We start from the raw sequence: 21,911 nt of genomic DNA, 5'->3' as shown, positions 1-21,911 counted from the left end.
GCCAGCCCAGTCCTCCCCATCAGGGGCTCGTACCCCATTCTTCCATCACCTCCTTCTACTTACCCTTCCTAGCCCCCCTTCCTGATGTACAAAATAAAGAAAACGTGTGGTCAAAAATATAATCTCTCTTTATTGAACACAACTCGGGGAGACTGGGAAAAGGAGGTGGGAGAGGGGAAGAGAGAGGGTGGGAGGGGGAGGGCAACTAAAATGATCAGAGGTATGGAAGAGGTCTCATATAAAGAGAGGCTAAAGAGACTGGGACTTTTCAGTTTAGAAAAGAGGAGACTGAGGGGGGATAGGATAGAGGTCTATAAAAGCATGAGTGGGGTGGAGAGGGTGCATACAGAAAAGTTCTTCATTAGTTCCCATAAAGAAGGACTAGAGGACACCAAAGGAAAGGAATGGGTAGCAGGCTTCAAACTAGTAACAGAAAGTTGTTCTTCACAAAGCTAAGAGTCAACCTGTGGAACTCCTTGCTGCAGGAGGCTGTGAAGGCTAGAACTAGAACAGAGTTTAAAGAGAAGTGAGTTAAAGTCATGGAGGTTGGGTCCATGGAGTAGTATTAGCCAGGGGGTAGGAGTGGTGTCCCTGCCCAAAGTTTGTGGAAGGCTGGAGAGGGATGGCACGAGACAAATGGCTTGGTCACTGTCTTCGGTCCATCCCCTCCAGGGTCCCTAGGGTTGCCCGCTGTCGACAGACAGGCTACTGGGCTATATGGACCTTTGGTCTGACCCAGTACGGCCATTGTAAGCTCAGGGTCGGGGGTCTCAGTGGACCACCTTGATTTTCATGCACACCTGCTCCTGGGTGGCTAGGCTGGCAGCTCCCCTGCCCTAGACGGCCACTTTCCTGTGCCTAGTGCGGAGGTCGTGGATGAGGTCAACTATGTCCGCACTAGACCAGGCAGGTGCCCACCTCTTGCTGTCCTGGGCAAGCTCCCGGGAGCCGCCAGCCTGGACCCGGGAAGAGGGGGAGGGCGGGGGGCATCAGGTGGCTGGCTCGAGCCGTGCCAGGTGCAGGGTCTGCTGGCTGGGTGCTGGCAGGCTTGCACCTGGCATGGGCATCGTAGCCAGCCCGTGCCCCTTTAAGGGGTCCGGGGCCGGGAGGGGGGCAATAGAGTTTCCCTGGTGTTGGCCAAAGTGGCCACCAGGGAAAGCTGGGGAGGGCTAGCCTCCCACTAGTTCAAATTAAGGGGCTACACACCCCTTAATTCGAACTAGTAATTCCAAACTAGGCTTAGTCCTCGTACAATGAGGTTTACCTAGTTCGAACTAAGCGCTCCGAATTAAGTTCGAACTAGCGGAGCGCTAGTGTAGCGCCTATCAAAGTTAATTCGAACTAACGTCCGTTAGTTCGAATTTACTTTGTAGTGTAGACATACCCTGAGAATTTGAGAACTTCGTCTCCTATCCATGTGGCTATATAACTATTACTAATCTCAGTGTGAAATATATCCATGAGTTTATGCGCCTTAGAGTTGATGGGTTTTTTAAAGTTTTGATTCTGTAGCTCATATTCATGTGAAATTGCAACAGAATCTGGTCCTTAATATGTAGTAATTTTTTATCAGGACACAGAAAAGTTGAATATGAAGTCTAATTATTCCCTCTCTTAAGGTACATCTACACTGCACTGTTATTTCGAGATAACTAGAGTTATTTCAGAATAACAATGCAAGAGCCTACACAGCCATTCCATTATTTCGAAATAATTTCAAAATAACGGACAGCTTATTCCAAAATCTGTAAACCTCATTCTCTGAGGAATAATGCCTATTCCAAATTAGCTATTTCAAAATAAGGTGTAAACACTCCACCACTGCTATTTCAAAATAGCCCTTCACTAGGGCCATTCTAAGTTATTCCTCCCCAGTATCTCCTGGGGCTCTAAATAGAGATTACATTAGAGGAGCCTGCCTCAGACTAAGTTTGAGGCTTCCCTGTAGTGTAGATATGCTATTTCAAAATAAGCTATTTTGGAATAACTATTCTGGAATAAACAACAAATGGTCTGGTAGCACTTTATAGACTAACAAAACATATAGATGGTATCATGAGCTTTCGTGGGCACAGCCCATTTCTTCAGATGACCGGAGTTATGAGTAGGGGATATGAAATAGCTTAATTTGAAGTAAGCTTGCAGTGTAGACGTACCGTTAGGAATCCAAATGGATAGTGTGCTATTGGAGATTATACTATCTCTTCCCATATTTTGTAGTACATTACATTCTGTGCAGCAGCATTGTTATTTTTTGTTATGGTTTTCATGAAAGCAATTAGGACCGAATACACTCTTCGTGCAAATAGAAGAAAACATAACATGCACTAATTTTTGTTCAACATAAACTAGAAATATTTGTAGTTCCAATGAGTCTAATGAAGATTCTATTATATTTTTTCCAAATGTCTATATTAATGTGTTCCATAAAACCCACTTACTACTGGAGTTTACTAAAATTAATTTCAAATAATAATTCAACATATTTGGCTTGCTTTGTTTTGTCCTGCAGTGATTATAATTTAGATTGTATGCCACCTCATGGTTACATTCATGTACTTTCCCTGACTGACAACATAGCAGAGTTCAAAAATGCAGTGAATAAACAAAAGATCTCTGGGAATATCGATACCCCTGAAGGGGGGTTTGATGCTATGCTTCAGGCAGCTGTGTGCCAGGTAAGGTGATTTCTGTACAAACAACTGAATGGCAATTCAGCAACAGATCTATATTTATCATTGTTTCTATTCTTGATTATATTGAAACCTTTATAATATCTTAATTATGCTCCTATTTAACTTTATGCTTGATAGTGGCATGGCATTTCTCTCCACCCCCATTCCAATCTCCAAATCATCATCAAGGATCTCCTTGAAGCTCACTGCTCTTTTATTGGAGGAGGACTGAATAGGGGAATCATTTTCAGTGCTGGTAATTGATGTCGCTCTTGTATGAAAATACATGATCAGATACAAGATTGCTGATTTCGGTAACAAGTTTTACTGTATGTTATTCCTGTTATCCCAGCAGAGCCAACATTGCAATGGAAGACTGATTGGGAGTAAGTTTTCCCGCATCAACAGAATTGTTTACTAAGCTCCAATCAGTTGCACTTACACAAGTTATTAAAGGTGTAATTTAAGGTCAGGAGCTGAACGAGTTTAACTGAGGATCAGATTTGGTTTGAAAAACTTGATTATTGGTAATGGAAAATTCCCACCTTGATTCTCCTATCCTAGGTTTGGTTTTCAGGATTGGCAGTTAGAAAAAGCTTAACTCCTTATAAACTGAACATATTTTATATTTGTAAATCATTGTGACACAATAATGATAAAACCCCATATAACAATTTTAGGCTCTTTAATGAGCAGACCTATTCTTCAGCCTACCAAAAAGAAAGGTTCCACTGAGCAGTACAAAGTCCTTCCTCTATCTTCTAAGGGTTGTGAATGTGGATTGAACTTTCTAAAATCCTTGATTTTAGAAAATATTTGACTACTACATTTGTGTTGCTGTGTATGATTTTAGCATGCATTTCAGTATCGGTTCAATCTTGTAAATAATTTGTACTTAAAAAAAAAACCTTTACTACAGTACATGGTTACAGAAACATCTCTGCACACCTCAAAGTAGAAAAGAATGAGGAAAGACCTACATCATATTTAAAGATGAGTGTCCATCCAATCCTCTTGCTTTTTGCTACGTCAAGCAATACAATGCCTGTCCAGTTTAGTAGGCAGGACTTCTGGACAATGGTGCTGTTCATGTCTAGAGAGTCAGGACGGGCTTCTTTTCCATGGTGGTTCTTTCTTACCCATTTATATATTTTATTTTAGGACAGAGAAATGAATTGGGGAAACAATCCATAAAAAGCAGCCCACCAAAAACAAATTTAACTGTGGGCCTTTTTATATTTAAAAGATGAAGAGTATAAAGCAGGTAGATGAAAAACACAAAACATAGATATCCTGTTCACAGCTGCTACACAAATTACTCTGAAACACCGAAAGGATTTCTCGCATTTATATGTTGATCATTGGATACATTCCATACTTATGACATTCAAGTTTGAAAGGGATTATAGGCTTCCAAACATAATAGAATGGAAACATTCATGACTATAGACAGTCTTTCCTGTTAATTGAATTGTGGACTAAAATGGCTGAGAACAATGTGCGTTTCATAACAAGTGTGAGCTGTAAGTTCATTAATGCCAGCTAATTTTTTTATAGAGTTGAACTTTTCTAACTTGCTCTGAGTAAGAGACTCATTGCCAATTCCCATTCTGACAAATTAGAGAGTGAATTGGAAACTGCTGAGGGTGGAGGAACATATTACTTATACATTCTCTGGTCACTAATTTTTACAAGTGTAGTTTAGCTTTAATTATTTAGGGTAATACTTGACAGCTCCATCCTACAACTCAGCATCCTTGTCAGAGTCATAGCTAATAAATTTTGTGCAGCTCCATGTGACATTTTATGTAATTATTTAATGAACTAATTTTTTATCTATACACTTTTATTTTACTGTCAATGTACCCGGTCCCAAGCAGTAGCAGGTAAGGACATGGAGATACACAAATTTTGGCAGCAGTGGCTGGAGTAGGCAGTAGGACATTTCTGGGCTTGCTAAGGTAGTTACATGGGACTGTTGGGTTAGATGACGTCTGGGTTTCTGGAAGGAAGTAGAGTATGGCTTTTGGCCAGGGATGTTGCCTGGGTTTTGATCGTGGTTGGCAGTGAAGCTGGGAGAACCACTGGGTCCCATGCACTTGCTTTTTATCACCATCACTGCCAGCAGCTAGTACTTCCCTACTCAGGGACAGAAAAGAGAAAGGAGGCAGAGCAGGCACCACAGCACCTCTTTGCAGTAGGAGCCACAAGCCTGCTCTGCAGCTCAGCTGAATATATCCTTGGGTTGCTTAATGCATAAGTGTCCTGTATGATGCATGAACTTGGCAGCCTTGGAGTGGTGAGTCGTAGAGATGAAGAGATAATAAATGTGAGGCATTGAGCTGAAGAAGAAGAAAGAATGAATGAGTAAGTGAAGGGGCAGACGGAGAAGTGAAGGGGGCTGAGTAATGGGCCAGATTGTGTTCGTAGCTTTTAAACTTGAGCTCAGGCAGACCTTTGTTCCATGCCCACAAGTAAAATTAGAGGGGATGTGGATTGTCATCCAACACTTCCACCAGTCTAGATGACCCTTTTGTGGGTGGCTCTTCCACTGTGCATGGAGGAAGGGTTGCAAGTGTGTATATGCAAGCATGGAAGGTAGAAGCCTAAAGGTGGGGTCTCAGTCCATAAGACCTTGATCCCTGATATGAGGGATTGAGTAGGACCCCCAGCCCTTCAGCCACAAGCTTAGACCATTCTATTCTGCACCAACATTATATTCCTCTCCCTTTCTAAAAGACGTGGTCATTCTGAAGTGGACACTGCAGTGTGAACCATTCCATCCTCTAGCTATGTCAGAGAACCCTGATGACTGGGTCTGACCATAGGGGATTAGTACTTTACTTGTGCACAGCACTTCCTCCATCAGGCTATGTCTAGACTGCAGGCTTCTTTCGAAAGAGGCTCTTTCGAAAGCATCTTTCGGAAGAGTCTCTTTCAAAAAATCGCGTCTAGACTGCAGGCGGATCTTTCGAAAGAGAAATCCGCTTTTTCGAAAGAGAGCACCCAGCGAGTCTGGATGCTCTCTTTCGAAGACGGCCTCTTTATATTGAAGAACGCCTTCTTTCGAAAGAGGAACTTTCGAAAGAAGGCGTTCTTCCTCGTAAATTGAGGTTTACCGCCATCGAAAGAAAAGCCGCGTTCTTTCAAAATAATTTCGAAAGAACGTGGCTTGAGTCTGGACGCAGGGGAAGTTTTTTCGGGAAAAGGCTACTTTTCCCGAAAAAAACCCTGAGTCTGGACACGGCCCCAGTGAGGGCTTGCATATCATAGTTAATGTAGCAGAAGTATGCTACCTATTTGGTGCTCTTACACACTCCAGATTTGTAATGGTAAGAATAATTAAACATTGGAACAATTTACCAAGGATCATGGATTCTCCATCATTGATCATTTTAAAAATCAAGACTGGACTTTTTTCCAAAAGATATGCTCTAGGTATTATTTCAGGGATGTTTACCCTGGAAAGAGTAACACAGGCAGTCAGAGCAGATGATCATAATGGACTCTTTTGCCCTTAGAATCTATTAAAAACTAAGGAAGAAGTAAATTGCTATCAATGTTATTTTCCAGAAATCTATAATGTTACAGAAAAATAATTGAGGCAAATTCTGGAGCCTTTGCTCAAGTAAGGCACTTACTCAAAGTGAGTCATTACTCAGGCAAAACTGCCAACAAAGTAAGTAAGTCCTTCGGGACTGGAACCACTGCTGGATACTGTATAGACAAGAGTCTTGACAGCATTGGGTCATGATGATATTGATAGTTGTGATTTTTTTTCTTGTTAAACTTTGTTTAGTAGAATGGTGCAATATCTTAATTAATGCTATGTGTAGTGTCCCGTTAGAGAAGATGTGTAGTAGAAGGAATTTACAAAAATCAGAGTTTCTCTTATTTTGACTATGGTATCATTAAGCATATTAAAAATGTGTTACATTCATTCAGAGAATTTGTGTGGGTTTTGTTTTGTTTTCTGTATGTAGTGATCTTGAATCAAGGAATTTTACAAGCACTGTACAGCTTAGTTGGTAGGTACTAACATCACAACGGAAGCAGGCAGTTTTACTGTATCAACACATATTCCACACACATATTTCTGATCCAATTTTTATGTGTGATGTGTCTTTAAAAAAAAGTCAGAGAGAGGAAAATAAGTCAATGGATAATAAATCCATCTGCTTCAAGTTAGATTGAAACTATCATTTCTTGTGGACTTGCTAACTCTGGGCCTCAATCCTGCATAGCATTTAAATGTGCAGAACTTTCCTCACATAAGTGCTTTGCAGGATCAGGACTACTACCCAGCCCCGTATGTGAAGAATTAGTACTTTAACTACTTTATCTGCTTTTGAGTGTGTGCTTCAGTTCTTATGATTTGTTTTTAAACAATGCAGTACCTGAAAGTAGACTTAAAATGGACTTCCATGTTCATATTTAGCTATTATAGAATTAAAAGAGTTACATTCCATTCTCATTCTTACTTTTTTCTTTTAGAGCCATATTGGCTGGCGCAAAGAAGCAAAGCGATTACTTCTTGTGATGACAGACCAGACCTCTCATCTGGCCCTTGATAGTAAATTGGCTGGGATAGTAATTCCCAATGATGGAAATTGCCATCTGAAAGATAATGTGTACATCAAAGCAACAAGCATGGTAAGGTATATGTCATACGGTCTTACCTTTGGGAACCCAATGCATTGTCAAATTTAAATATCAAGATTTTAATTTGACATTAAATATTGCCAAATATTCAAGATGTATTGGTATTGGAAAAGGTTCAGAAAAGGGCAACAAAAACTATTAGGGGTTTGGAACAGGTCCTATATGAAGAGAGATTGAAGAGACTGGGACTTTCCAGCTTAGAAAAGAGTAGACTAAGGGGGGGGATATGAAATGTCTATAAAATCATGACTGATGTGGAAAATGTGAATAAAGAAATGTATTTACTTGTTCTCATAATATAAGAGCTAGAGGTCACCAAATGAAATTAATATGTAGCAGGTTTAAAATAAACAAAAGGAAATTTTTCTTCACACAGTACATACTCAACCCATGGAACTCCTTGCCAAAGAAAGTTGTGAAGTCCAGGAATTTAACAGAGTTTGAAATAGAACTAGACTAATTCATGGAGGTTAGATCCATCAATGGCTATTAGCCAGGATGGGTAGGGATGGTGTCCCTAGCCTCTGTTTGTCAGAGGCTGGAAATGGATGACAGGAGAGGGATCACATGATGATTTCTTGTTCTGTTCACTCCCTCTGGGGCATCTGGCATTGATCACTGTTGGAAGACAGGATACTGGGCTGGATGGACCTTTGATCTGACATAGTATGGCCGTTCTTATGTTCTTATTAAATTGACACTTCAAATTAAATTAGTAAAACATTAATATTTTCCTCAGTAAGGAGCATGTAGGACCCAAGAACAAGTGTGATGGAAATAAAATTATTGACATGCTTTCTATCTGATGTAAAATATTTCAGTAACTCTTTTGGCGGGGTCAGGCATGTTCTGAGCAGCACAATATAATAGGGTATTTTCAGCAGGTAAGTTACCATCTGATAGATCATCTGTATCTGTTGTACAGAATGTAAAAGGGAAGAAGGGGAATGATCATTCTGTTACATTACTCTGTATGAGAATATGCTAGGAATTTGCAGGAATCTTAAGAACATGAGTGTGGTCATACTGTTACAGACCAAAGGTCCATTAAGCCCAGTATCTTGTCTGCCAACATTGACCAATGCCAGATGCACCAGAGGGAATGAACAGAACAGGTTATCATCAAGTGACCCCTCTCCTGTCATCTATTTCCAGCCTCTGACAAACAGAGGCTAGGGACACCATTCCTACCCATCCTGGCTAATCACCATTGATGGACCTAACCTCCATGAACTTGTCTAGTTATTTTTTGAACTCTGTTAGGGCATGTCTACACAGCAGGGCTTAACTCAAAATAAGCTACGCAAATTGAACTACATCAATAGCGTAGCATATTTCAAATTAGCTTATTTTGAAATTGGGAGTGTCTATACAGTACGTCTACGTCTACACTGGCACCCTTTTCCAGAAATGCTTAAAACGGAACAGTTTTCCGTTATAAGTATTTCCGGAAAAAGCACGTCTACATTGGCAGGATGCTTTTCCGGAAAAGCACTTTTTCCGGAAAAGCGTCCGTGGCCAATGTAGACGTGCTTTTCCGGAAAAAAGCCCCGATTGTCATTTTCGCAATCAGGGCTTTTTTGCGGAAAAGACTACTGTGCTGTCTACACTGGCCCTTTTCCGGATCAGTTTTTCCGGAAAAGGACTTTTGCCCGAACGGGAGCAGCATAGTTTTTCCGGAAAAACACTGACAATTTTACAGTAGATCGTCATTGCTTTTCTGGAAAAGCAAGCAGCCAGTGTAGACAGCTGGCAAGTTATTCCGGAAAAGCAGCCGCTTTTCCAGAATAAGTGGCCCAGTGTAGACACAGCCTACGTATTTCAAAATAGAACACTCTTCCTCCGACTTCCCTTGCTCCTTGTACTATGAGGGTTACAGGAGTCGGAGTAAGAAGTTATCCAGCTCAACAGTATTTTTGACATTATTTTGAAATACCTGCCTGCTGTGTGGATGCAGACTAAGTTATTTTGAAATAATTATAGTTATTTCAAAATAAATGTTGCTGTGTAGACATACCCTTGAAGTCCTGGTCTTCTCAACATCCTCTGGCAAGGAGTTCCACAAGTTGACTGTGTACTGCTTGAAGAAAAACTTTCTTTTGTTTGTTTTTAAACCTTCTACCTATTAATTTCGTTTGGTGACCCCTAGTTCTTAGGTTATGGGAACAAGTAAAGAACTTTTCCTTATTTATTTATACCCATCATGATTTTATAGACCTCTATCATATCCTCCCTTAGGGTACGTCTACAGTAGCCCCCTAGTTCGAACTAAGGAGGCTAATGAGGGCAACCAAAATTGCTAATGAAGCACGGGATTTAAATATCCCGTGCTTGATTAGCATATTCCCGGCCAGTTGCCATTTTTGGAAACTGACTAGCCCGAAGTAACTGCCTGAGTCTACATGCGGCAGAGAAGCACAATTCCGAGATTAAACTCCTCAGTTCGAATTAACAGTTAAACCTCATGGATATTTAAATCCCGCGCTTCATTAGCAATTTCGGTCGCCCTCATTAGCCTCCCTAGTTCGAACTAGGGCGCTAGTGTAGACGTATCCTTAGTCTCCTCTTTTTCTAAACTGAAAAATCCCAGTGTTTTTAATCTCTCCTCATATGGCACCTGTTCCAAACCCCTAATCATTTTGTAGCCCTTTTCCAATGCTAATATATCTTTTTTTAGATGAGGCAACCACATCTGTATGCAGTATTCAAGATGTTAGCATGCCATGGATTTATATAGAGGCAATAAGATATTCTCTGTGGGTATGTCTATACTACCCCGCTAGTTCGAACTAGCGGGGTAATGTATGCATACCGCACTTGCTAATGAAGCCTGGGATTTGAATTTCCCGGGCTTCATTAGCATAAGAGGGGAGCCACCATTTTTAAATCCCCGCTGCTTCGAACCCCGTGCAGCGCGGCTACACGGGGCTCGAACTAGGTAGTTCGGACTAGGGTGCCTATTCCGAACTACCGGTACACCTCGTTTCACGAGGAGTAATGGTAGTTCGGAATAGGCACCTAGTCCGAACTACCTAGTTCGAGCCCCGTGTAGCCGCGCTGCACGGGGTTCGAAGCAGCGGGGATTTAAAAATGGCGGCTCCCCGCTTATGCTAATGAAGCCCGGGAAATTCAAATCCCGGGCTTCATTAGCAAGTGCGGTATGCATACATTACCCCGCTAGTTCGAACTAGTGGGGTAGTGTAGACATACCCTGTCTTATTCTCTATCCCTTTTTTAATTATTCCCAACATTCTGTTTGCTTTTTTCACTGCGACTGCACGTTGAGTCTACAGAGAGAACTATAAATAATGACTCCAAGATCTCTTGAGTGGTTGGCTATAGCTAAATTAGTCCTCATCATTTTATATGTATAGTTGGGATTTTTTTCCAATGTGCATTACTTTGCATTTATCAACATTAAATTTAATTTGCCATTTTGTTGCCCAATCACCTAGTTTTGTGAGATCCTTTTGAAGCTCTTTACAGTCTGCTTTGGTCTTAACTCTCTTCAGCAGTTTAGTATCATCTGCACATTTTCCCACTTCACTGTTTATCCCTTTCTCCAGATCATTTAGAAATAATTTACATAGGATTGGTCCCAGTATGGACTTTTGGGGGACACCACTAGTTAACTCTCTCCATTCTGAAAATTTACCATTTATTCCTGCCCTTTGTTTTCTGTCTTATAACCAGTTATCAGTCCATGAGAGGACCTTTCCTTTTATCCCATGACAACTAACTTTAATTAATAGCCTCTGATGAGGAACTTTGTCAAAGGCTTTTTGAAAATCTAAGTACACTGTATCCACGGGATCCCCCTTGTCCACACACTTGTTGACCCCCTCAAAGAACTCTAGTAGATTATTAAGGCATGATTTCCCTTTATAGAATCCATCTTGACTTTTCCCCAACAAATTATGTTCACCTATGTGTTCACCTATGTTCACCTAATAGTTTCAACTAATTTGCCCGGTACTGATGTTAAACTTACTGGCCTGTAACTGCCAGGATCACCTCCACAGCCCCTTTTAAATATTGACACCATAATAGCTATCTTCCAGTAATTAGGTACAGAAGCTGATTTAAAGGATAGGTTACAAACCACAGTTAATATTTCTGCAATTTCACATTTGAGTATTTTCAGAACTCTTGGGTGAATATCATCTGGTCCCGGTTACTTGTTACTGTTAAGTTTGTCAGTTTGTTCCAAAACTTCCTCTAATGACACCTCAATCTGGGACAATTCCTAAGAATTGTCACCTGAAAATAATTGTTCAGGTTTGGGAATCTCCCTAACAGCCTCATGAAGACTGAAGCAAACTGTTCATTTAGTTTCTTCACAACGACCTTACCATCTTTGAGTGCTCCTTTAGCATTTCCTTTTTCCAGTAGTCCCACTAGTTGTTTAGTAGACTTTCTGCTGCTGATATACTTAAAAAACCATTATGCTATTACTTTTTGAGTATTTGGCTAGCTGTTCTTCAAATTCTTTTTTAGCTTTCCTTATTATATTTTTACACTTAATTTGTCAGAGCTTATGCTCCTTTCTATTTTCCTCCCTAGGATATAACTTCCACTTTTTAACTCCCCGCAGTGGGAGGGGAAAAGAGGGCGGTGACGTACATGGCCCCGCCCCCTGGCCGTATACATCACCGCCCTGCCCCTCTCCGTCGTGGCAGGCAGCACTCAGCCAAGCGCCACGGCAGGAGGAAAGGGGAAGGGGAAGAGGGGCGGGGAGAGACGGAGGGGAGAGAGAGGCAGGAGAAGGAGGAGAAGAGAAAGGGGGAGTGAGAGGCAGGAGGAGGTGGAGAGCTGAGAGAGAGGGGGGATAGGCAGTAGGAGGAGAGAGAGAGAGAGAGACACGGAGCGAGAGCGCTCAGGAGAGAAGACCTGAAAATCCAGTCTTATGATGGGCTAATTGGCTAGTATATAATAGTAAAAAACTAATTCAACCTTGGCACACTTAAAGGAGTCCTGTGCCAGAGGGCTTTAAAGAATTAGCACATATTTAGATACATCTGAATTCAACATGCTTACTCTTTTATGTATTCATGCAAAAAATACATCAAATACACTGGCATCCAACGATAAACTGTTTATATTCAGCAGACTTGTTTTAGCTTTCAAAAGTCATCTTCAGTAATGTATGAAAGATTCTACAGTTTTGGAAATCAGATTTTCTCAGATTTGTAGGGGTTAGTGAAATTGGTTAATCTTAGTTTAATTGGGGGAGTAGGAATCACTGCCTAATCCATACATTACAAATAAGCAGTGACCAGAAATATGAAATGACAGGTGAGTCTTTGGTTTATGCAGTGCCCTTGCAACATAGCATTGTCCATGAGATAAATGTTGCTAACAGGTAACATTGCTGCCTCTAGGAGCTCATATTGTAAGACACCCATTTAGCTATAGTGTAAGATGGCAGTTATCCCCATGAAATCAATAGAAATCTCACCTTTGTATGCCAGGCCTGACTTTGATCCCAAAAGTCCAGTGTATGTAGGAATGTCACAGTAAAGTACCAGAATAGCCACTTTGTGTTGTGTGATCATTAAGCTGAAATGCTTCTGAGAACAAGTGGGTGTTTAGAAGCTTGGCAGACTGACTGAAAGGCTGTTTGGATTTCAAATTATCAAATGTCCTTTCATTAATTGACTCCCGTCACCTTTTGTATATTTCCCTTTGCTTATTAGACTTGTTTATTCCCCTTTGGCTAGCCTGTTTTGGTTTCAGGATTGTTATACTGATCCAGTGATGTAAACAACCATTCCATTTAATCTGTTTCATGAAAGTAATCCACTGGCTTCAGAACAAAAGACTATATACTTGTGAATAATAATATCTTTTTAGTTCCAAGGAGTTGCACTACTATAACAGAGGAGAATTTGGCTCTTTATATTAAACAGTTGTTTTAAATATAGATTTTTCCTCTGGTGCCCGAGGCCCTTCTGATGTTATAGATAGTCCATCTGTTACAAAGCAAATGCATTGTTTTCTGTGATTACTGAGAATTTAGTTGATACTTCAGTTTTCAGTTTTGTTTTGTATAAAACAAAACAAAACAAAATGGCTACTTTATTAAGCCAGGATGGCTGCTGATTGCAGGAGTTTTAACTCATCTTTCTGAAGTAAAGGCTTTTGGGGTTTTACTCTTCTGTGCAGGATACTTCCAGCTGGAGTCAAATTTTGACATGAATTTTGGTGGAGGAATTATTGTGGAATAGGCAGTAGGTTTAAATTCCCAAATCAAGTTATCCATGGATTTCCCACAATGAGGCATGTTTTGATATAACTGCTCTGTTAACCCTCTTTCTAGTTCTGCCATTGGCTGATGTGAGCAGAAATGTGGGAAGTTGTGTAACAGCAGACATGGGAAAAAGTTTCTTTACACCATGAATCTTTCACAATATCAAGACTTTTTGGAATAAACGTGATGCAGCAGTATAACATGTATACATGCAAGGTTGCCATGCAGTTTCCTACACAAAGAACTGCTTTGTTTTTCTCTAGTTTTTAATCCAGAGTACCTAGTATGTCTGGTGGTCCCTGCCAGCCTGATCTTAGAGATGGAAAATATCTAATAGTGCTTTAGGTCAGTTTTGCACTACCGGCTGCTTGCCTGCCCTTTTAATAGATCAGATTTCTAGTTGCAGTTTCTTCTAGGGATGACCAGCAAAGTTTTGGGAGAGATAGGGATTGATGCTATTTGTTGCATATAGAACACCTGGGAACACTGATTGATTAGTCTTTCTGTTTTTCCAATTACTGTAGGAATATCAGGGCTGTCACATCTCAGAACCCTGTTGATGGAGGTTTCCTTTTATTCCTCCTTCAATCAAGGGACTGGGGGGACTCACTTTTTAATAAGCTATTATAAAACCTGAAAAAAATAGTCTTCCTCCTCTCCATAGATTGTTTTACTTTCTTGATATCTGTAATAATCCTACTACTCCTATAGTTATCTATGGACCCTTCTAAGAAAAAAGTACATAGATCTGACTTTTTAAAAAAACACGCCAAAACAAAACAAAACCTGTTTTGGTTTAGAAAGAAGGCATGAACATTTTTCCTCATTTAAAAAAATCTACAAAACAAAAAGTACTGACAATTATTTGTGTTTGGTTTCATTCTGCTTCCTTATAGATTACTTTCCAATAATATTTTTACGAAGTAGAAGAACCATTTGCCATTAGGCTATATTCCTGCTGGCCTCTCTAAGTAAAAGGAGGAATAAGAGAAGAGTGTATTTGGTGTATTTCTGTTTTCACTTAGCTGAGCCAGTTAAGAGAATTCCACTGTATTTATATTTAAAATATTCACTTTTAAGACTGAAATTGTTTCCTTTTTTCCTTTGCTTCTTTCTGGCTTTTACTAAGGTTCCAAAGAACTATGAGTGATGTGAAGGAAGGACATTCTTCCCTTTTTTAATTAGAAATGTCCTTGGTTCACTCCTTCCCCTTTACCATAAAATATTTAGTATCTCTGATAATTATCTTCTAAACTCAAGAAAACAGTAGGTTCGAGTAGGGGGAAAACAATGATGTATCTAGAACTAGAAAGGCTGTCTTAAAAGAGAGTACAATTTCCTGAATAATAGAGAGAAAAGATAAGATAAAATGCATGAAACATACTAAAATTCTTACAGGAAGCAAAAGGATGTAGATGACTAATCCTGTTGCCAGCTGTGCCTTGTTATGACATTATAATATGTTTGTAATGTCAGAGAAAATTTATTCTCTAAAAATTTCTGTTGACATTTTTTACTTTGGCCTTTAAAAAAATAAGAAAAGGCTTTTCAAACTCATCTAAAATGACATTTTAATACATGATGTAACAAATTTGGGCATTACAATGAGGTAAAATGAAAAATTGGGTAACCTGTAGGTTGCACTCATAAATTAACCAGCTACAAACTTGGGACTCAATCCATTACTTGCATAAGACTTCATTGAGCCCTGTATGAGTGAGTGTTTCATCAGGCCTAGGAGCCCAATCATGCTCCCACAGAACATAAGAGTTTTGCCACTGATTTCAGATTTGCCTCTTGTTGACTTTGTTTGAATTTTTGTTACTGCAGTTTGACTCCTGGCCTGGGTTGCACAAACTCAGAAATAGAGCTGAGGGAATAATTGATTTTTGAGTTCAGTGATCAAAAATTTTCCAGGGAAAATAGTTTCTTTTGAACCATAATTAATGTTTTTAAAAATTTCCCCCACTGAAAAAAATTCAGTTTTGATTCAAAACCGTTTTGATCCTTTCACAGTTGTTTTCCTTATTTTTTAGAATTCAGCCAAAAGTGAATTCTGCCAGATTCTCAAACTGCATTTCACCAGCCGTACTAAGCTTTGTCTATACAAAAGTATTTTGATATTGTAACTCTATAAAAAACACGTTGAATCCACTCACACAATTCCTCCTTTGGTGAATAGGATTTCAGTCTGCTGTTGTGACTGCACTTGTTCTGAGTGAAGCTAAGCACTGTTGCACCCAGCATGTTATGCTGCTGTGCTAATATAAACAGGAGCTATTGCAGCTGAAATCATACAATTAGTCTTCCCATTTGTATCTCATAGTGATTCGAATAAATAACATCTCCACAATTTCTTCCTCCTACCCACATTGATACAGACCAATGGTGCTGCTTGGGTGGTCCTGTTTTATAAAGGAAGTTGTATTTCTTTCAGTTTTCTAATTTGTTTTTCTACAACAGTCTGTACTGTAGGAGTTTTGTAAAAATGCCACATGAGGTTATCAAGATAGCCTTTATTCAGAAGTTTGCTGAAATATATACAGAAAAGTCAATTCCCCTTGTCAATTTCCTTGCTGGGACTTACAAGTTTGATCTAGCCATTTTTTCTCTGCCTGAGTGGTGGGTCCCAGGAGTGGTGCTCTCTTAGTCACAGGTGGGTGGGAGTGATGTGAATAGGAAGAAAGGGATGGGTTCTACAAAATCCTATTATTTTACTCCAATAATTATGGATAAGGTGCATCTTCCTGTGGTTGAATTATGAGCTTCCTTCCTTCCCTCCATGTGGCAAGTGAAAGCAACAGCTTACTAGCACCAGCTCTTCTCTGCTTCCAGGGCCACCTCATTTGTCAATAACAGGCATATGCAGCCTGCTCTTATTGAAACACCAAAAAATGTCCCAACTTTTCATATATGTCTTTACCACTTTCATCATCTTTAGTAGCATGTTGTCCTTTGGTGAACAAGAGAATGTAGAAGCCTAGGAGCAAACAAAAGAAGGGAAACAATAAACAATCAAAAAGAGGGTGAAAAACAAGACAAGAGAGGGATAGTGGCAGGAGAAAACCAGCACAGAGCAATACAAGAGAGGTAAGGGGAAGGAAGTTTAATAGGTAACAGCCATGATACCAGGGCCTGGCATCAGTGGATCAGAGTCCATAAAGCAATACAAAGGAAGATAGTGTCTCTGTCAAAGGGTTGGGAATTATTGGCTCAAGTCCTAATTAGTTCCCTATGCTTTCTCATGCATCATGTGTGTTTAGCTTTATTTTTGTTAAGTATTCAAAGATTGGAATAATTCCCATGTATGTTTATTTCACTGCTCAGAGGCCACAGAAAATGATTAATATTAGTTTTGTCTACCTGCAGTATTTTATATTGATCATATTTTTCAGGAACATCCATCGCTTGGGCAACTTTCTGAAAAACTCATAGACAACAACATCAATGTTATCTTTGCAGTTCAAGGAAACCAGTTTCACTGGTATAAGGTGTGTTAAAAGTCATAATTGCTACTGATTGCTTTTTAAAAAGTAAAATATAAAGATTGTAATTGTGAATAAATGATTGCATTTTTCATAGGATCTTTTGCCTCTGTTGCCTGGTACTGTTGCAAGACAGATAGAATCACAAGCAGCTAATCTCAATGATTTGGTGGTAGAAGCCTATCAGGTATGTTTCTCATGAGGATTTTGTATAGTTTCTTTTCCTTATTTGTGCAGTTCTCTTACATGTAATAAACTACAGCCGAAAGCGAGGATTTTCAAAAGTACCTAGGGGAATTAGGTTCCCAAATACTATTGAAAGTCAATAGTGGTTGGGTTCCTGGATCCTTTGAAATTCACAATCTGAGGTCCATAACTGAAGAACATTAAAGTGACCTAACCATCTGATGGTTAGGATGGGTTCTCATTTTATTGGTGCCTTAATTGCTCCTAATTGTTCAAGGGGAACCTTTGCACTTGTGGGCACGCTACTTCTTAGGAAGTGTTTTCTGTGTCTCTGCCTTCCTTAACAGTTTTGTATCATTTCTGCCTTCTCTCATTTTTATTTTTTTGTTTTCTCTTTATTTCTTCCTCTTACTATTCTGTTCTCAATCTGTTCTCTCCTTTTTCTCTTATTTTTTACTTATTTTGTTTTCCACATGCGTACATTCTTTTTTAGCTATTTTTCCCAAAATCAATATTACATAAAGGCTCAGAAATATAATATAAAACAATATACATTGTATCTATGATATGACTGTATATTACAACATTTTTTAACTTCTAGGAGTTGAGAGTGTCTTACTCACTGATGTCCACTTGTGATATAGTCTTAAAGTAGGTTTTGCCATAACAGGATAATTATGTTAAGATTGGATTTACAAAAAGATATTAGAGCATTTGCCATCTTTCATGCCAGGATAAAGTTTTACAAACCATTATCTTTTTAGGTCTGAGGATTGTCAAGCATATCAAATAAATCAGTAAAGTATGTCAGTGCATATTTAACTTGCAATGATGTTAAAAGCAGGCATTATGCAATAGTGAATGCCAGACAAAGGCAGCGGTGGTTGAATTCATATAAATCAGTTTATTTCAGTGAATTTAATCTCTGTGTCATGCCGTCTCTCATAATGTTAAAATGCTTAATTTTGAAACTCCAGAAAACTCCTAAGGTGTATGCTAAGCAGCATTTGATTAAGGCAACTGTCCTCTTTAACATGCTGTAGTATCCGTGGATTATTACTTGTTAACAGTTTCTAATCAGTAATGTGGCACATTTGTGTTAGTCATTAAATATTCCATCCCAATTTCTAGAAGATGCTCCTGAACAGATATGCAATGATAGAAACTGAAAATTTCACAATGTAATGTTTTTATTTCAGAGACGGTTCTTTGGGACTTTCCTGCTTTATCCACCCACTCTCTCCTCTTGTACTGGTTTTTTTTTATTATTATTATTTTAATTATTTTTAATCCTAATATTATGTGGATTTGGTACTTTCAGTTTTTAACATGGTCTTACCATGTGTGTTACACAATGTTTTGAATGACTTGAATGTTTTGTCTTCCTGAAAGCAAATATAATTATATAAGAAAATAAATGTATTGTGAATGTTAGATAATCGGCCTTTTGCACTTGTGTTCTAAGCAGGGAAATCTATTGACTTGTTTATGGAAAACACTAGCTGAAAATCCTTGGCTAAAATACCCTAGATGAGTCACTATTGTACAGATACTAGTTTCTAACAATCAGTTTTAATTAGGGATGTTAAAATTTACTTTAATCATCTAATTGACTAGTTGATGGAATTTCCATCAATCAGTTGATAAGTGGGGGGAGCCACAGAGGGGTTAGCTCCTGGCTCCAGGAGCTAACCTCACTGCAGCTCTGCCTTTTAAATGTATTAACAGCCAGCAGGCTCTTAATACATTTAAAAGGCTGAAGTAAAGTGGGGGGACCCCGCACGAGCTGAGACAGCTGATTCCAGCACCGGCTCCTGCTCCCCCCACTTGCTGCTTCTGATAGAGAAGTAAAGAGGGAAGCAACTACTGGACTATCTGATAAAATTATGCAACTACTCGACTGCTCGATTCGTCCCTTACATCCCCATTTTTAATAAATCTGTCATAAATCAAATAGAAGCAATATTTCCACTAAAATGAACAGGCAGACAATTTTTGATGATGTTTGGTATTTTGATTCATACAATAGTTGCACTGAAGTACCCAATGAGGATTGGCTTGTTGCCTGCTTAATACCATCTGTCCTGAATAAATCAGTCAGTCTAATCCAGTATAGATTTTAGAATAACCTGAGACTTGAGAAACTTTTTCATAAGCAGATGCAAAATGTCAGAAGTGGAACTGTCGAGATAATTTGAAACTTTTCCTGCTAGATAACAAAAGATGCAGACTTGCTCTTTTATTTAAAGACTGCTGTTAAGACATTATTGTCACTACAATAACCAGTTTTTGTTGCACAGTCGTTACAATAGGTTTTTCAGTGGTCATATACATAGTCACAAAACTATTTAAAATAGAAGAAAACTTTAATATGGATACCCTAATATTCAAGTGCGTGCTTACATCTATTCTAATATAGGTGAGAGCATGTCACATGCACCGTCACCAGAAGTTTTTTCCCCTGGTGGTATTTTTCGGGTCAATTCTGGTGCCCATTGGAGTGGTATGGTATAAAGTCACAAGCCTAACTACCTCCTCAGTTCTTTTTTCCCTTCTATGATGGTTGCTTTAACCTTGTCATTCTCTTACTCTGCATGCAAATACTCCTTAATGTGAGTAAGTTCAATTAATCATTCATCAACAGATAGCTAAGATAGAGTACTTCTAAGCTCCTGTGTTCCCTGGGGCTGCAGACATGCTTTGGTCCCAAAGCTTCAAATGGTATGCAACATTCCACAAGCAAACCTTATGATGGCACCCCTTCATTGTCTTTAGGTTCCAATGCTTCGGACATGGAATGGGGAGCCCACTTGGGCCCCCCTCATGATGCCAGAAGAATTAACCCTACATATCAGTGTCAGGGAATTAAGAACAGCACGGATAGCCTGTCAGGCATTTTGTTACAACTTACATGGCAAATTCATGTCACAACCGTAACGTTTTACACAAACAAACAAAGGGAGGCTCACTTTTCTCCCTTATGCCAGGAAGCATTGAGGCTATGGGAAGCCTGGGAAGCCGCTTACCTACCAGGCACTCAGAACAGGCTGACAGACTTCCTGAGCAGATCTTTCGCCAATCATCACAAGTGGTCCATACGACCAGAGCAGAAGTGGTGGTTGTTCAAGGTAAGGAGGGTCAAGGCACACACAATCCTTATAGCACTGGCACGCCAACATTGTTTCGTGATCTTGCTGGCTCTCTTGATAGAGACACTTGTCAGCCTTCTGGTGCTGCCTGACTTGATGCCTACACTAGATGGCTTGGAAGCTTCATGGCTGTGTGAGGCAGAAAAAGGCTGCTTAGCACTGGTGCAAGCCTTCCTTATGGGTATCAGAAAGCAGTCAACTAGAACAGCATATTTGGCTAAGTGAAAGACTTTTACCCTGTGGTCGCTGCGGAGAAAGACCCTTCCTTTGGAAGCCTGACTGCCCATTATACTGCTGTATTTGAAGAAGGAATTTCTTGTGGTATTGTCCATCAGGGTTCACTTAGCTGCAGTCTTGGCTTTCCACACAGCCTTCCACACAGAGGTGAATGGCTGGTCTATATTTTCAAATCCAATCTATGCTTGATTCTGGAAGGGATTAGAGCATTTGTATCCACATGTGCACCTACCCCTGCCTCTTTGGTACTGTCAAGACTGACAGGGCCACAGTCAGAGCCAATGGCCCTCACCTCTGAACTGCCGTATACTGTTTTCTTCATACGCAAGGAGAGCCCTGCAAATCCACGGATATGTTTAGTATCCATTGGTATCCACATCTGTGGATGCAGATATCTGTAGCTCATTTTTGCAGATATGGATGTGGATTTTGTATCTGCACAGGGCTCTGTAGACAAGGTCCAACTTCATCCACATCTGTCCTTCCTTCTGAAAGTGGTTTCATATCACACTAACCAGGACATTTTTCTACCCATCTTTTACCCAAGCCTCATGCTAATAGGCAAGAGCAGAGGCTAGATTCTCTGGAGGTTAGATGCCAACCTAATGGATTCCACTAGAGGAAAAACATCCGGTGATGTTGCATACAACATGCACACACTTATACTGGAATGAACATGAGCAACACATGAGCATAAACTTTTGTGGGTAATCTTACATTCGTCTGATGAAGTGGGTTCTACTCATGAAAGCTTATGCCCTAATAAATCTGTTAGTCTGTACGGTGCCATAGGACTCTGCATTTTTTACAGATATGTTAGGTTTGTTACTGTTTTTATCTTTTTCTTTGCTAGCTAACTAATTTCATGCATATGGACTATAACTGAGTTTATATGGAAAACAAATGCTTAATTCATTCCTTTTATTCAGACAAACAAGATTTATACAATTCAGTTAAATCCATTCAGTCAAACATGCTCATGTTTTAAACATTAGCTCATATTATTATATGTTGAAATGCAATGTAATTAAAAATTCTTTTTTATTACAGAAACTAATCTCTGAAGTGAAAATTCAGGTGGATAACCAGATCCAAGATCTACACTTTAACATAACTGCAATCTGTCCTGATGGAAGTAAAAGAGCAGGCATGGAAGGATGTAAAAATGTGGCCTATAACGACGAAGTATGTTGAGTTTCTCAGTCTCAAAGGAAATTAGCCATTTATTGTATTTTTCTTTTATTAGATTTCAGTTTCATGGTATCTT

At 39.5% G+C, this 21,911-nt stretch overlaps 1 protein-coding gene across 4 annotated transcripts in view; it reads left to right on the top strand.

Annotated features, from left to right (window-relative positions):
• Positions 1 to 21,911, top strand: part of ITGB8 (integrin subunit beta 8) — a 96,300-nt gene that overhangs the window by 50,496 nt on the left and 23,893 nt on the right. For 3 of the 4 annotated variants that reach the window (XM_014581219.3, XM_075922239.1, XM_075922240.1), the window contains 6 exons: positions 2,513 to 2,678; positions 7,170 to 7,328; positions 16,983 to 17,078; positions 17,170 to 17,259; positions 20,246 to 20,386; positions 21,695 to 21,829. In XM_014581219.3, the coding sequence (XP_014436705.1) occupies positions 2,513 to 2,678; positions 7,170 to 7,328; positions 16,983 to 17,078; positions 17,170 to 17,259; positions 20,246 to 20,386; positions 21,695 to 21,829 (787 nt within the window). The remainder of the gene's footprint in view (positions 1 to 2,512; positions 2,679 to 7,169; positions 7,329 to 16,982; positions 17,079 to 17,169; positions 17,260 to 20,245; positions 20,387 to 21,694; positions 21,830 to 21,911) is intronic. The other variant, XM_006138342.4, reaches the window with a different exon arrangement.

Source organism: Pelodiscus sinensis, chromosome 2 (genome assembly GCF_049634645.1).
Source record: "Pelodiscus sinensis isolate JC-2024 chromosome 2, ASM4963464v1, whole genome shotgun sequence".
NCBI lineage: Eukaryota > Metazoa > Chordata > Testudines > Trionychidae > Pelodiscus > Pelodiscus sinensis.
Note: the sequence above shows the minus strand (reverse complement) of the source record. Positions and strands in the feature narration are given on the sequence as shown.